This window comes from Pygocentrus nattereri, chromosome 17 (assembly GCF_015220715.1).
Source record: "Pygocentrus nattereri isolate fPygNat1 chromosome 17, fPygNat1.pri, whole genome shotgun sequence".
Taxonomy (NCBI): Eukaryota; Metazoa; Chordata; class Actinopteri; order Characiformes; family Serrasalmidae; genus Pygocentrus; species Pygocentrus nattereri.
The window spans coordinates 35,661,822-35,676,876 of NC_051227.1; the positions used below are offsets into that span (position 1 = coordinate 35,661,822).

The following is a 15,055-nucleotide window of genomic DNA, read 5'->3' on the forward strand; positions in this document are numbered from 1 at the left end:
ATTGCAATGCAAAACGTTTTTTAAGACGTTTAAGTGTGATGCACATATTGTGTGGGTAATTGCTTTGACTGGCTATAAACCTGGAGTAGAACTGTGACGAAATGCATTTCTTTTTGTTCTTCTTAGCATGTAGCCTTTAGCACGCTAACAAGCAGAGTAAAGCGATAAAGCAGTATGAGCAGTCGGTATAACAGATGGAGTAGTTTAACCTAAGGCCTAGTGAATTTTTGACCCCTTTATTTTTATGTATTCCTATGACTTCTTTAAATGTCTAGACAGTCACTGAAGTTTCACTCTCAAATATTAATAATTAAAAGTTGTATTAACATCAGTTTTGTTGTGCTCAGATACATATTGTTGCTGTCGGGAGAAAACCTTGTATCTCCATTTTTGGCATTTTTTGACATAATTTGAAAGTATCTGTCGCTCTTTATATTGTTTGTAAATTTTATGATGAATGGCCTAAAAGAAATGACCCAAAATGACGTGGGAAAAATTCTGGTTCCATTGACTTACATTGAAAGTGAAGTAGGTTTTTTCCTTCTCCTGTAAAGTTACCATTTTGGAGATACGAGGTTTTCTTCCCACAGCAGCGATATGCTTCCACATTAACTTGCACACGATTAAAATTGTGATGAGGTTTTACCTCTCAGTGTTATTTTGCACAAAAAATATAAAAATGAATACTGATTCTGCTGCTTTACAGAAGAAGGAAAAACATTCTGGACTGATAATGGAAGTTAATGGAAAAAGATTTTTTCCATTTTGGACCATTTCCGTTGATCTGGTTGACGGGGCTGTTTCACAAAGCAGGGTTTCTTTGTTATAACTTAAACACAAAGTCTAGTCTGCATTACAGGAAAAAAAAACCACAATGGGTAGAACTTTGGGCGGCACTGTTCTAGATAAAGGTTTATCTGTGCAGGCCTGGCCAAAGTTACTTTATTTTAAAGTAACATTTTAAGTAGTATAACATGTTTATGAAATGAAATCATGCAATATCCATTGCTTTATAAATCAATGATGAATACGGAAAAGTCACTCGTTTATTTTTTATTGCTTGTATTCTATCTTTACAAATCTGAACAAAAATAGAACTGAAATTTTAAGGCATCCAGAAGGTCATTGTGGATAAAGTATGAAAAGATCATAGTAATATGGACAGATATTACATCATATTTACACACATCTTTGTACAAAACCTCCATATAATAAAATGACATCCTGCAAAACTGGTTTGTGGTTATATCTATATTATAAAATGTCTTTTGAATGGTGGTGTTAAACATGAACTAGATAACAGAAATGTTCTAAAAGCACATGAAAATGTAAAATCAACCCATTTACAAATTCAGATAATGCTGGAGTTACTGTTGGACTGATTCTGCATTACGTGTAGCAGACAAAATAATGGAAACAACAGTGAGTTCATGGTAATGAAATTAATAAAATGCCTTTTGCTTTTTATGTCATTACAGAGACCTGTTTAGAGCCATTTCTGCTGGAAAAATAGACCAAGCTGCACAAAACTCCTCACTGTGACACTGAACCCCAGGCAGCCTGGGCTGAAGATGTTCTTTTCTATCTTCCTGACAGAAAAGAGTAAAAGGTGACTCACTGGACAGCTCACTCCTGAGCCCATTTGTACTGGTGATGGGCTGTTTTCACTGGATTTGGCTGTAAGTGGGTGCCAGATGTCATAAATGCCAGCTTTGTGCAGATCTTTGTATCTTTTAGTTGTCCTAGTAAAATGTAAGGCTTAGAAAACATTATTGTAGGTTGTGGTGATAAAATGGACAGAGGTGTAGAGTGGCTGGCTGGTATATATAAGCTCAAGTGTTTCAGCCACACCTATGACTAACAGATGGATAAAATTAAACACATAGCCTTGCGGTTTTGATAGACAAACACAGGGTGTAGAATGGGCTGTACTGAACAACTCAGTAACTTTATACACAGCACTGTTTAAGGATGTCACCTCTGTCAATAGTCAGTTTCTGTCCTGCTTGATCTGTAACTGAACTCGGGATCAGTGTAAACAGATTTTGTAGAGTGAGAAATCGCGCTTCTCTATCTGGCAGTCTGATGATCAGGCCTAGGTCCATAAAAGCAAGGTGAGGTGAGTTTGGTGTGGAAGAACTTGACTGGCCCACACAGAGCCCTGGCGTCAACCCTATCAAACACCTCTGGAATAAACTAGAACAGAGATTGCAAGCCAGGCCCTCTCGTCCAACATCAGTGTCTGACCTCACAAATGCTTTTCTGGATTAATGGGCAAGAACTCCCACAGACACACTTCAAAATCGTGTAGAAAGCTTCCCAGAAGAGTGGACGGCGGGGACCAACTCCATATGAATGCCTATGGATTTAGAATGAGATGTGATAAAAGGTCTTGTAGGTGTAATGTGTAGGTCTTCCAAAAAAAAAGATAAAAAAATTAAATTTAATTAATTTATTTATTTACTAGCCACCCAACCACGGTGAGCAGAAAAACCTGGTCATCATTATTCGTAGGGTATTTCCATTATTTTGTCTGTAATCTGCTCCTGTGTGAGTGAAATCTCTATTTGTGATGCCAGTACCACTAATGGCATCATTATCTTCACAGTGTTCTCATGGGTAAGGTTCAAGTGCATTCTTTCTTTCATCTCTCTCTCTCTTTGCTTTGCACTGGCTAGTCAGATACGGCTGTGAATGGTTTCATGTGCAAGAGGTGGTTCTTCTGTGTGTGAAGGGGTGGGGCTGGCTGCAGGTGGGTGGGGCTTCCGCGATAAGCTTCTCAGATGTGGTGGAGAGGATGGGGGTGGCGTCAGGGTTGGGGTGGGTGAATGAGGTGTGGTAGGGGGAGAAGGGACAGGCGTGCTGGGATATCTTCTTCCTGAGTGGATATAAGCGTCCGGAGAGTGGGCAGAAAGGGGGAAAGTGCTGGGATAGCACGGTGGGCCGAGAGGATTTAAAGAGTGGATGTAGCTACACGGGGCTTCATCTTCTCCTTCTTGGAAGTCCTGTGAGAATTTTCAGGAAGAACAGAGTACAGTCAGTCAAAGTGAAGTCAAAATACTTATATTCTTAAGTTTCATAGACTTGCAAAATGACCCCAGATAACATCTTCAATTACCGTTTCCTTCAGGACATACAGACCACCTGGTTTTCTGCGAGTGTGATAATTCCTTCCTGGCACAATATCAACTGGAACTGCAATGTAAGGATAAAGTTTATAGAATGTAGTGGTGATAATGTTGTTTTCAATGAAGCAGATTAGAAACCTTTAAAAGGTATAGAAAATGCTGGCATGAAGGCGTTTACCTTCATGATTGCCATTGATCTCTTCTATGTTTTGCCTGCTCTGTCTGCCAGGCTGTTGCCTCTTTCTGTAACCAAGATGAATAAGTGATCTTGTGTTTAATGCCTATCAGTGCATTAATGAGAATACGTTCAAGAACAGCAAACTTTTTATTTATGGATTTATGGATTTATGGATTTTCCATCTCTTTAAAGTGAGTCAGAGGAACTGGCTCAGTTTGCCAGTGAGAGGTGTCTCTTTATGTTTATGGTTGTTTCTTTTTGCCTAGTCATTAAAGTATTGTTTTGCGTAATGCTTTTAAAAAAAAACATAAAACACCATGATGCTGCTTCACCAGACCCTCATGCTCAGCCTGCCTAGGCCTGTAGTTTCCGACTTCAGTCCTGGGGACCCATGAGACTTCATGGTGCAAGACATGATCTCGTAATGAGAGTATATGTCTGGACACACCATTTTAAACTTTTGTTGCAGTGAAAATCCACCACTAACAAGGACACTAAACTCTAAAGTCCTTGCTTTTTCAATGGCAGTGAGTACAATCAACAACACAAGCAAATCAAGCTAGCAAATGAATAAATCGTGGGCAGTGAAGAGGAAGGCTAAAGGTAAGCTTTAGGGTACAGCAGACATGAAGAGATTATAGTAGAGAATTCCAAAGTTTAGGAGCACCAGCACTAAAAGACCTGCTGACAACTGACGAGAGTTGCGTTGGGGCTCCAAGAAGCCCATTACCAGTCCAGTTTTTCACTGAATGTAATGTCTTTTCTGCACATTTCCATGCTTAACTAGAGTTTTATGGGATAATATGCTAAATTAGAGCATCTGGTGTTGAGCACACCAACCTCCCCTACTTATCTTCACAAGGCGTTCAGTTTGCTCGCACTCTAGTAAGTCTACGTTCTCACCAACACTTAGCCCAAAATGTCTCATGCTTGTCCCCAGACATTCTTGGCACAAATTAATTTCTCAATCTGTGTAACTTTAGGTATTACCTGCCTCAACGCACCTAACCCAGCTAATGAAAAGCTTGGTAATGACCTGCTCCTACCTGATCAAGTGTGCTGAGGCAGGGCAGTAGGTCACCAGGACTGAAGTTGAAACTCACTGCCCAAGGCTACACACAGTTGAAGGACATCATTCTTGTTCATTTCGGCGCTAAATTCAGCTGGATGGATTTTGATCATGAAGGTGTACTGCATGTGATTAATGGTGTTTGGCCTAATGATGAATTTTAGCAAGGACATAGGATCTGTCTTCATTTTTCAAAATGAAAGAAAGAAAGAAAACCCCAGCTACAGATATGCAAGTCTGCTTCCAACATTGACCTTGAAGAGCCAACTCATTTATGAACATCATCACTAATCTAAAGGTGCTTTTGTATAACGGTTGCCTACCAACATTCAAAAGCTCTAGGTAAGTAGAGCAATGTAACCCAGCCATTCCACTTCAGAGTCATTAAAGAGAAGAAGTGAGGAGAGCAGAGTTACTTTTTGGAGGGCTTCCAGCAGGCACACACAGTCACCAGGGTTATGAGCAAGAAAATGCCACCGGTAGAAAGGATGATATAGAGAGAACTCCGTCCTGCAGGAAAAGAAAGAAAAGCAGGAGAGCTGTTGTCATGGAGCTTTTCTCTTGTTCTGAGAACATGTGCCACTGCACACACACCTTTCTCTAGGTAAACTCAGTGCTACTGTTAAATCAGATCACCTCTGCTAAACTACAAAAAACACTAAAGATTAATAATAACAATGGGCTCTGAAGGGCCACCCCTCAGTATGGAAGAGGTCAACATCAAGTAGGACCAAACGGCTGCTTTGGTTGCCAGGTTTCCTGAGGGCTGGAATGAATGAGGCACTGGGGGGATTTTTAAAGGGCAAAGTGTGCAGACTGAATGCTGAACCCCACTGAGGCACAGCACTGCCTCTGAACTAACTGTGTGGCTGCAGAGGTGGAGGGAGAAGAAAGGATCTCTGAGCTGAACTTCAGTGGGGCTAAAGTCTGATTCTTGTTTTTCTCATTTATAAACAGAATTCTCTGTACATAATGTTATTTTTGAGTCATAGCACACATCAGTGTTAAATGTGATGGTATTCAGGTTTACCAGTTCAGCCTATCGCCATGAATGCTAACAGAATGGCAAACATGTGTTTAGCTACTTGAGTCTCTTTGAAATGTGTGGTTCTAGTCTTATCTAGGCCATTTATTCGTTATGATCTGAAAAAACTATTTAACATAATGGACAATGTGTCCTTGAGCAAGACACCTAACCCCCAACTACTCCCCAGGCACTGTGGATAGGGCTGTCCACCACTCTGGGCAAGTGTGCTCACTGTGCCCTAGTGTGTGTATGTGGTGTTTCACTTCATGGATGGGTTAAATGCAGAGGTGGAATTTCCCCGTTTGTGGGATTTAAAAAAGTGTCACTTAAACTTATCACTTAAAAAGCAGAGTAGTGGAAGCCATTTATATTACTAGGCTATTTGAGCTAACCATACCTCCTTAAGAACTGCAGATCAATGAAAATTGGACTATAATTCACTATAATTAACTATAATTCATCTATAAAGTTATTTAAGCCTATAAAGTTATTTAATTTTTAAAGTCAACTAATTTAAGTTTACAGTGTGCTCAGTCTAATCAACACGTCCTAGAAATTGGTACTGGGGCAATTTAAGACTAGGAAAAAGAAGAAATGTTTAAAAAAAAATCATAAACAAGTGATGTAATCATGGTTGGATTTAAAAGAGCACCCAGGAAAGGTCTAGTCCTTTATGAATGAGGGTGGTTTGAGGCTCGTCATTTGAGCATGTAGGTAATTCATCCTTAATGGTGCATAACATTATCAAAAGATTCAGGAAGTCTAGAGAAATCTTGTGTATAAAAGAAAACCACACAGGAATCCTCAGCACCTCAGGCACTGCATCTGGGCCTGAGTTTATCTGAACCAGATGGATGAGCAGTCAAAACGGGTCATAAGGTAAAGCAGGAAACATTGCATTTGGTATTATTTACAAATGAATACAGATCAAACAAAATTTACTGCTTTACTGTTTTTATTTGCATTTCACAGTTTTACAATTTTTTGGAACTGGGTTTGCATAAATGATTTGCATAAATACATGGAGACTTAATGGCTTAACTGAATCCATATTTGAATTTTTACTGACCACGGCCACTAATCTTTTGTTACTGATGCTGAGAGCGTTGCATAGTTTTGCCAATCTAGTCCACCTGCACTTTTTCCACAAAAAGCCTGATTAAGCTAAAAGGGAATTAAAAAGAGCCCATAGAGTTTGACATAGTAAGTACCAAAATGTATCCCTTTCACACCAGGGTTGAGTGTCCACATTATATGAAAACTAATCTTCAGAGGCAGCCTGTTTTTTTTCCCCCAGAATGTTTGTGGCAGTGGCAATTAGGCAGGATGCAAGTGCGAGTTGCTTTCATTTACATCAGATTAAACAGAGTCCTGAAACTGAGTAGCAAAGGTACATAGAGCAGACAAGTCCATGATGAATCACTGTCTAACTAAACTAGACTAGAAACAAAAACCTCACAACTAGACCTGCAAACACAAGCAACAGGGCCACATAGACAATACAAGACAAAGGGAATGAGTGCACAAAGCGGTGTAAATACACTGAGGGGAAACAAGAAACACCTGGGACTAATGAGAGGGCGGGGCTTAAGACTACAGAAGGTGGAACAGATGACAAGGGGGCAGGACCAGGGAGGAGACACCGTCCAAAACAACAACAAAAGAGACATGAGGGAATGAAAACAAAGACAAAAACAGAGAAAGACAATGAAAGGGGTAGACAGGATGTTATATGAGGAATGTTTCAGCCTGGACTACTTTTTGAATGAGGCACTATACAGAGCCAATGAGAACAGAGTACATTTACATGCATCATCCTTAAAGGTGCAGTAACAGAAATAGCCTGATTTATTTATTATTATTAAGAGATAAAGAGATAAAAAAAAAAGATTAAATATAAAAAAGTGTAGAATATGGTCTTTTAATAATAATACGCTAATGATACAGCAGATATAGCATTCAAAATAATGCAATTCAAATACTGCTTTGAATTAAATCCATTTATTTCATTATATGAAAAGAAAGTGATCTAAAAGGATTCACTTCAGCAGGAACTATCATTCTGAGGAAGCAAAGGGGTATTTAGGATTGGGAAAGTACTTTAGACTTCAGTCACCTCTTACTGTTACTCTGACTGAATCTAAAATCTAAAATAAACTGATAATGAATTTAATTCTGGCCTAAATGTATCATAAACAGAAGCAGAGGCTGAAGCCGCATTGTGAAGAAACCTCTAACTTTACAACTCTGTGACACCCTTGATGTCAATTTAATTTCACATTATATTTGCTATAAAGGGCTTGATTTAATATGTTAAATGACTTTCTCTTAAAGGGAAATTTCATGGGTTTTTAATGAGTTTCCAAATAGAACTGTTAAAATAAAACAAGAATATTCCTGCTGCCTGTTTCCTCCACCAGCATTTCGAGTTCTTCTCTGCTTAATTACTTTGGACGTTTGAGTTGATCTTATTTTACCATTGTTCCGCTGTCTTTGGGTGTAAAATATACAATGATATTGATAGGCTGCATAACAATTAACCTATAGTCTACATACAGAAATAACTCAGAATTTTTAGAGAATGGTATTTGAGAACTTCTTAGGTTTTGGGGTATTTTTTAACAAAACGTGTATTAAAGAACAAGGTATATAAGTTGTTTTTCTTAGAAAAGCTTTTGTGAATGCAGTCTCAGGGATCTGCAACACAAATATTTACTATTCAATACAACCAGTGAACCTACACTCTGTAGGTCCATCTAGACCATCTAGACCCTTTTACTGCCCTGTTGTGGTTCCACAGCAGAATTAGATTTCTAGGTAGAAATGAAATAATCCTGCTTTGCCGTAAAATAAAACTCTGCTAATCATTCTAACACAGTTTTAACAATAAACCTAAATGCTTAAATGCTGGAGATAATGTAGAACTGCTAGTTTACTCTTTAATCCTAAAGGCTGGCACGCAGATGTTGGTCACCATAGCAATGCAAACAACAATCTCGCCTAGCTAGCAGATAACAAAAAAGGCATCGAGAGAGATTTAAGATGAACATCAATGAGACAGATGGACTCATCTGCATTCATAAGCACTCAGTAGGTTTCCTGATATGTGTAATCTGCCAACTGTCAAACACGGAAAAGTTGTGCAACTGAAGTCAGTTTCTCACTTGCCAGCTTCTTGTTTAAATTTTTCCGTTCCATCTTAAATAGTGCAGCAGTTACATTCTGCCTCCTCAGGCACCATTGAAGGTGGAACAGGAAAACTTCAACAAGAACCTGGCAAGTAAGAAGCTGAGCTCAAAAAATCAAACGTTGAGAGACATTTTACAAGCAACTGTTCCTGCTATAGATGCACGAAAAGCGGCTGTAGCTGAGCTAAAACTTAAAGCAGAGCAAAGTAAGTCTTTCTGCCACGATTGGCCCCTCCCAGTCCTGTCCATGTGTTCGTGTTGTGTTTTGATCTCTCATGTGCTCATGTCTTGGTTTATTCCATGTGCGTTTGTTTTGGTGTTCTAGTCCTGCCCCGTGTTTGGTTACTCCTCCCCTGATTGTCTCCACCTGCTTTTCACCTGTCCCTCATAATCCCTGTTGTATTTAAGCCCTGTGTTTGTACCTGGGCTTTGCTGGTTTTTGTGTTGGTTGATGTTAGATGTTTGTTTTGTTTCTCTGTGTTGTTGGATGTATTCTGGTTTTGTCATGTCTGCCCCACAATCTCTCCATATTGGCTCTATGACCCTGGACTGTTTTGACCATGACCCTGGATTTGCCCTCAATAAAAGTCGCTTACCTCCGCACATGCGTCTGCTAACTCGCTCCCTGTTACACTTTCATTTACGTTATATTTTTAGTCTATACTTATCTCAACACAAGTCTCAGGCACCAAGGAGCATATTCATAACCATTCAATATACTTAAATAACTTTCTGTGAAGGAGCTTTTGGCGATATTAAACTTTTAGACGTCTAGAGCGATTCACATCAAACCTCACTGAAGGATGTTTTTAATATCATCATTAGGAGGCCTGTGTGAAAAGGCCACAGGTGTTGGTGGCTCTTGTTTTCTCCATTTAGTTTTGGTGAAGCACACTCAGTGAAGTGTCTTAGATTTACATGTGTATTACTGAAGAGGTGAAGGTGGAGTAGGTGCACTTACTGTAGACAGTGAGTCTGATGGGCAGGCTCTTCATGCTGCTGATGGGGTTCTCCACCATGCAGCTGTAGACATCATCGTCTGACATCAGGACCCGCAAGATGGTCAGGACTTTCTGATTTTGGGACAGCAGCAGACGCGAATCATTAATCAGAGGCTTCCCGCCCTTCAACCAGCTGTAGGTGGGCTTGGTGCCACTTTCGTGAGTGCAGTTCAGCGTGAAGAACTCGGTGAGCTCCAGCACTGAGGACGCCACTAAGTGCACAAACGGCCTGGACACGGGCACTGTAACAGGAAGACGCTGTCCATGAGAACTGAACATTTCGGGTGTTTACCAAATGCCTACACTCACTTTAGTCTGTCAAGGGGTGATATTCAAAGACTCTACAGGCTTAGGGTTCTTAAATATCTTAAGAAATTGAATTTTCCTTAAATATGCATTTATCCCTAATTATGAACTTAAAGGGCATTACAGACTAAAACTAGTGTGTGTGTATATATATATATATATATATATATATATATGTTATATATTGTATTGTGTAGCTATAGTAGCTGCCCTGGACCCCTCTGCCTCATGAGTTCTTCTTGTCATCCATCAAGATTCATTCACTACATTACCCAGCATACATTACACAAATACATCATACTACCATTCGGAATGATGCTCAACAAATGCTGACTACTTGCCATTGATTTAGAGGCTACTAACTACTTTTGCGGTATTATATATAAGTGATATAGCACTAAGCTCAAACTGTCATCAACTTTTTTTACTTGTTTAAAAAATTAAGAACAATTACCACAACCATCCCCAGGTATCCACCCCAAGAGCATATATAGTTTACCTTCAGCCATCAGAAGAAGATTTTCCTGGTCTTTACACCAGAAAATCTCGCTTTAGAGACTGCTGTGACTGCGGTAGGAGGCGATTAGGTATGTACAATAGAAATTTTGTGTTTTAGATGGAATGTTCCTTCAAGAAGCAAGATAAATTGTTATTCTTAATTTTTTTATTCTCCTTTTTTCTTTATAAGAATTCCGAAAACAAGTGAACAAGCGAAGCCTCTAAAACTGTAAATTCTACTGAGGATTTTCACACAAAGACCATCTTAAGAGAATGGTTGGAATGATATTGTGAATCCGCATCCAGGTCTTTCTCAGGCCTATATGTGTTCTCATATCTTATCTTTAATATTTCATTATAATATATACTTTATGCATTAGTTAACCAGCAAAGGCCCCAGCCAGCGGTCACTGCAACTTGCAGGCTTACTTTAAAGCTTCTTGCAGCAATAAAGGCTTTTTACTAATGACCATAATCCTACTTTCTTTAAGTGACCTCAGAACTAGTCTTGGGATGACTGTGCTATTGTCTCAGCAGTACTGAGTAAGCTGCTGAGGTTCTTTGATTACTGAACTGGAATGCAAACCAGTGTATTTTGCTGATGATGGAATGGAACGAAGCCTCTTTCTCCTGCTTACCATCCACTGTGAGATTGACGTGTTTCTCTCCAGTGAAGGTGTCATCGGTGATGGAGATCTCCACTTCATAAGCCCCCTCGTCAGACAGCTGCAGATAGTTGAGCAGCAGGGAGCCGTTCTCGTACAGGAGGATGCGGCCACGGTACTCAGGCCGCAGGTTCCCGATGATGTCCGTGCCGATTGACTGCACTACAGTGACCGGCTTATCCCTCTTCAGCTGCCACTTGATGACGGGACGGTCGGAGCTGGTGCTTGTGTAGCTGACGGAGAGCAAAGCTGAGCTACCAAGGATTCCTCGTATTATTGAGGAGGGACTCGTAATGTTCACCCCACTGACGGCTTTAAAGCAAAAACATACAGCAAAACAGCTTTTACTCATTTATTCAAATGCAGATGGCATGATGCTAACTGGAGGTGAATATGCTTCCACTAATTGATAGCTACATTAGCCTCAGCTCCAGGGCAAAAGTAAAGAAGCAAACTTCAAAGAGCAAACATGGCTAATCTACATCTCAGATAAGGAGAAGATTTTGTAAATGTGATTTTGTGCTGAGCTGTCACTCAGCTAGAGGGACTTTAGCTATTCTTAGGTTATAGAAGTGTGTATTAAAACTTTGTGTGCTGCTGGTGGGCCCTGGCCATTTAAGGGGTTAACCCAAACCTGAATGCAGGGATTTAAACAGAAGACAAAGCAAAATTGTTCTGTTCATATATTCTCTAGGCCCATAGAGTGGCTGTACCATCATTATCAACCTAGTGCCACTTTGCTTGTAGGTCCACCTGCATGCTTTACAGTTAGAGACCAAAGCGCATGTACAGTTTGTGTTAGCAGTTGTCTAAACCTTCATTAGTGGTGAGTCTCTGAGCACAGAATCACTATTTCTGGGTGATGGACCTCTATCATCTTGCCTGCAGGTTTGTAAAAAACCCAGCAATGCCACTGTGATACAGTTCTACTTGCATGGAAAAAACTCCCAGGTCGGTGTCACTGTTGTGTTGAGAGTGGTCCACCTCTTAAATCATATCTGGTCAACAGCAGACCTGAGTTCAGAAACTGGCCAATGATAAATTGTAAGGTGACTGACAAAGGGTGTATAGCAACACATGCAGGAATCATTTCTTTTTGGGATTGACTTCCAGCCCTAGAAGCTACACCTTCAGAAGAGCTAATGCAATAGCTAACACTGGAGCGAGTCAGAGCAATGGGCTTTATTCACCAAAAAGTTTTTTTCTTAAATATGTTCTTGATAAAGGTCCTAAGGAAAAGTCTAAATCAGATTCATGATGTATTCTTAACCTGCAGAACTGTTCGCACATTTGTGCTTTTAAGTGTACGATTTACTGAAGAGTCCCAAATAAGATGCCAAATAAGAAAACACTGGTGAATGTCTGAATCTTTCTGAAAACGGTGTAAGTGGGTTTTAAGAAGAACGGTTGGTGTATGAGGCCCAAATGTTAGAAGCTGAGGAGGACTGGAGGTCTTTTACCCAAGGTTTTTCATCAAACTTCAATGAAACGGTACAAAGAATGACATAAAAGAACACATTAATACTGTTGCGTCATTGGAGCTCAGGAGGTCTGGCCATGCGAAGAGACTCACTGGAGACACTGTGCTCCCATAAAGAAATGACAATACCTGTTGTTGTACTTAGGTGTTGTCTGTGTTATGCCGTGTCGGGCTGTGCCTGAGATGGTGGGGTTTAAGTCTCTACCATGAAAAGACAGTGTGTGGCTGCAAGTGACATGCCATTCGCTCCTTGTGATGGAGCTGGCCTCCGCTGCAATACATCCATGATCTGAAACGTACCCATGTGTCTTTTCCACTGGACCATCATACTCCTGTTTCTGAAATTAGGCTTCTGAGCAAAAACTTTGATCAAAATATTGTGACACGTATGGGCTTAGCTGAAGAATAATTACCAAAGAAAGGTATAATATCACATCATTTTCTTATATTGTTCTTTCTAAAGCTCTCTCAGTTTTCTCATTCATGACCAGAATAATACAATAATCTCCTCTTTTCTTCTAAGATGGTTTAAGAGAAACACTGATCCTTCATTAAAACAATATTGATATCTGCTTAATTTCTTTGAGACAATCTTAAAGTTTTCCTGAGTGGAGCAACGAATTGTAAAAAACGATTGTGACTTGCTGAGAATCGTGTCGATCCTAATTTTGCACACCTATATAAAGTAAAATGTAGCTGATCCTCACAAAGTGGCCAGTGAGTAAAAGTACAAGGTATGTGTTTCTAATAAAGTGGCCCCTGAGAGAATTGTACTGGAAGCTTCTGCATGTTCCAGCAGATGGAAAGGCTGTTCTTCTACTCTGTCATGACAGGACTGTGTGGAGCAAGTCAGCGTGGCATGTCTCGATCGCCCTGGTAACAGTCCTCAGCCTTCACGGCTTGCCAAGATGAGCTAACAAAGGCCAGGATTGTGGGCCTGCTCTCCTCCAATGAGGGGCAGCTGGGAGAGAGCCATGCTCTTGTGTGATTGGGGGGCAGGAGACAGTGGGGCCCAGTGATTCTGCTAATCAGCACTCAGTACAATGACACAACGGTAGTGGTCAGAGACAGGCTTCGGCTACATGTTCTCCTGCTCAGACATGCCTGTTCTCCTCTAAAGCCTGTCTCCACCTGTCCCACAATACATCCAACTCACCATCTTTACCATCTTTACTGCAGTGTGCAGAGCCTCTGAATGCTGAGCACCAGTACCAACCAGCAACGACAAAACAGACCCTTTTCAATGGACCAATCGGTTATTGTGCTGAATTATAATTAGGTCTAAACTCTGAATTGGTTTCAGTCAAACTACAAACTTCTCGACATTTCACATTTCATGAGTCTTGATTAAAAGTGAGAACTAAGCTACTACATTTAGTTAATACCAAGTGAATGTGTATGAAAAGCAATACATTAAAAGGCCCATATCATTAAAAATCATGTTTCTCATTTTTTCCAGAAAAAAGAGTTTAATGTAGTATATAAACTTTGTTAAAGTTTTCTCGCATTCCACATGTTCGTATATGGAAAATAAGCTGCCGAAACAGCATGTTTTCAATTCAGTGTTTTTATGACGTCAATGCATTTACATATATCCTCTGTACAGTTGTATGCCAATGTTTGGGGCACCCAGCCTTTACGGTTTATTTGAATAATTTAACATATTTGTGAGAAATGAAACATAAAATGTGGCCTGTGCAAACGTTTTATCACATTTTATAGTAAGATTTCTTTGAATCTCAGTGAAATTTGTTCTCTGCGGAGGATGTGTTAACTTATATTAATTTAGTAAAATCAACAAAACAATATCTAATTTGACTGGGAGGGCTCAAACTTTTGCCTACTCAGCCTAAAGCAGTTTAGCCTCACCCATTTATGCTGAAGTTACAAGGAGTGTGTCAAGTGAGGCTGAGGCACAGTACAGGTCGGCCTATCAGAACAGATCATTTACATACGCCAGCCTTAAAGGCACAGTAAGAAAAACAGCCTGTTTAATTCTAAAGCATGATTGGAAATTGGTCACATAAAATGAATGTTTTTTGGAACATAAACCAACACAAAAGTCTACAAAAGTGTATCCGTCAGAGGGAAAAAACAAAAGACAACAAAAATGTGAAAATCATCAATATAAGTTGAAACAAGTAACTTAAACAAAGCCCTAATAATTGCAACAAGACAGTAGCATCATGCAGCAAGTGGAAAGTAGTGCTCTCTTTTCTCTCATTTCTATTTTTTCCAGCTAAAGTATCGAGGAGGTTTTGTTGCTCTTGACTTACCTGTCAGGAGAAAGATGAGGAGGCAGAGTTTTTGGAAAAGTGAAGAAACGGCTGCCTCTTTGGAGGAAGGCTGCCTCTCCTTCATCTTGCGAGCAGCGCTGGGCTTCTGTCCCCCGCAATCAGCATGATTTGGCTACTCCAGGCACGTCGCTGAGAATACACAACGCTTCCTGCCAGACTGGACTGTGCCTGCTCTGAAGCCCACTCTCAGGACCCCTGCCTGAGCAGCTGTGTGTGTG

The 15,055-nt window shown here is 40.1% G+C and overlaps 1 protein-coding gene across 1 annotated transcript; it reads right to left on the reverse strand.

Moving 5' to 3' along the window:
* Positions 1–2,364: 2,364 nt before the first annotated feature.
* On the reverse strand, positions 2,365–15,055 carry hepacama (hepatic and glial cell adhesion molecule a). The gene is made up of 7 exons (XM_017713029.2): positions 14,817–15,055; positions 11,034–11,372; positions 9,552–9,833; positions 4,792–4,885; positions 3,307–3,371; positions 3,119–3,195; positions 2,365–3,005 (listed from the first exon to the last, which is right to left on the reverse strand). The coding sequence occupies exons 1-7, from the start codon at positions 14,899–14,901 to the stop codon at positions 2,679–2,681; spliced, it is 1,269 nt and encodes a 422-aa protein (XP_017568518.1). The 5' UTR covers positions 14,902–15,055; the 3' UTR covers positions 2,365–2,678.

Coding starts and splice junctions, on each gene's coding strand:
- hepacama (XM_017713029.2), bottom strand. CDS start 14,901: ATGAAGGAGAGGCAGCCTTCCTCCAAAGAGGCAGCCGTTTCTTCACTT. Junction 9,834..11,033: donor CGTCAATCTCACAGTGGATG/GTAAGCAGGAGA, acceptor TTCCTGTTACAG/TGCCCGTGTCCAGGCCGTTT. Junction 3,006..3,118: donor TGTATGTCCTGAAGGAAACG/GTAATTGAAGAT, acceptor AAATTCTCACAG/GACTTCCAAGAAGGAGAAGA.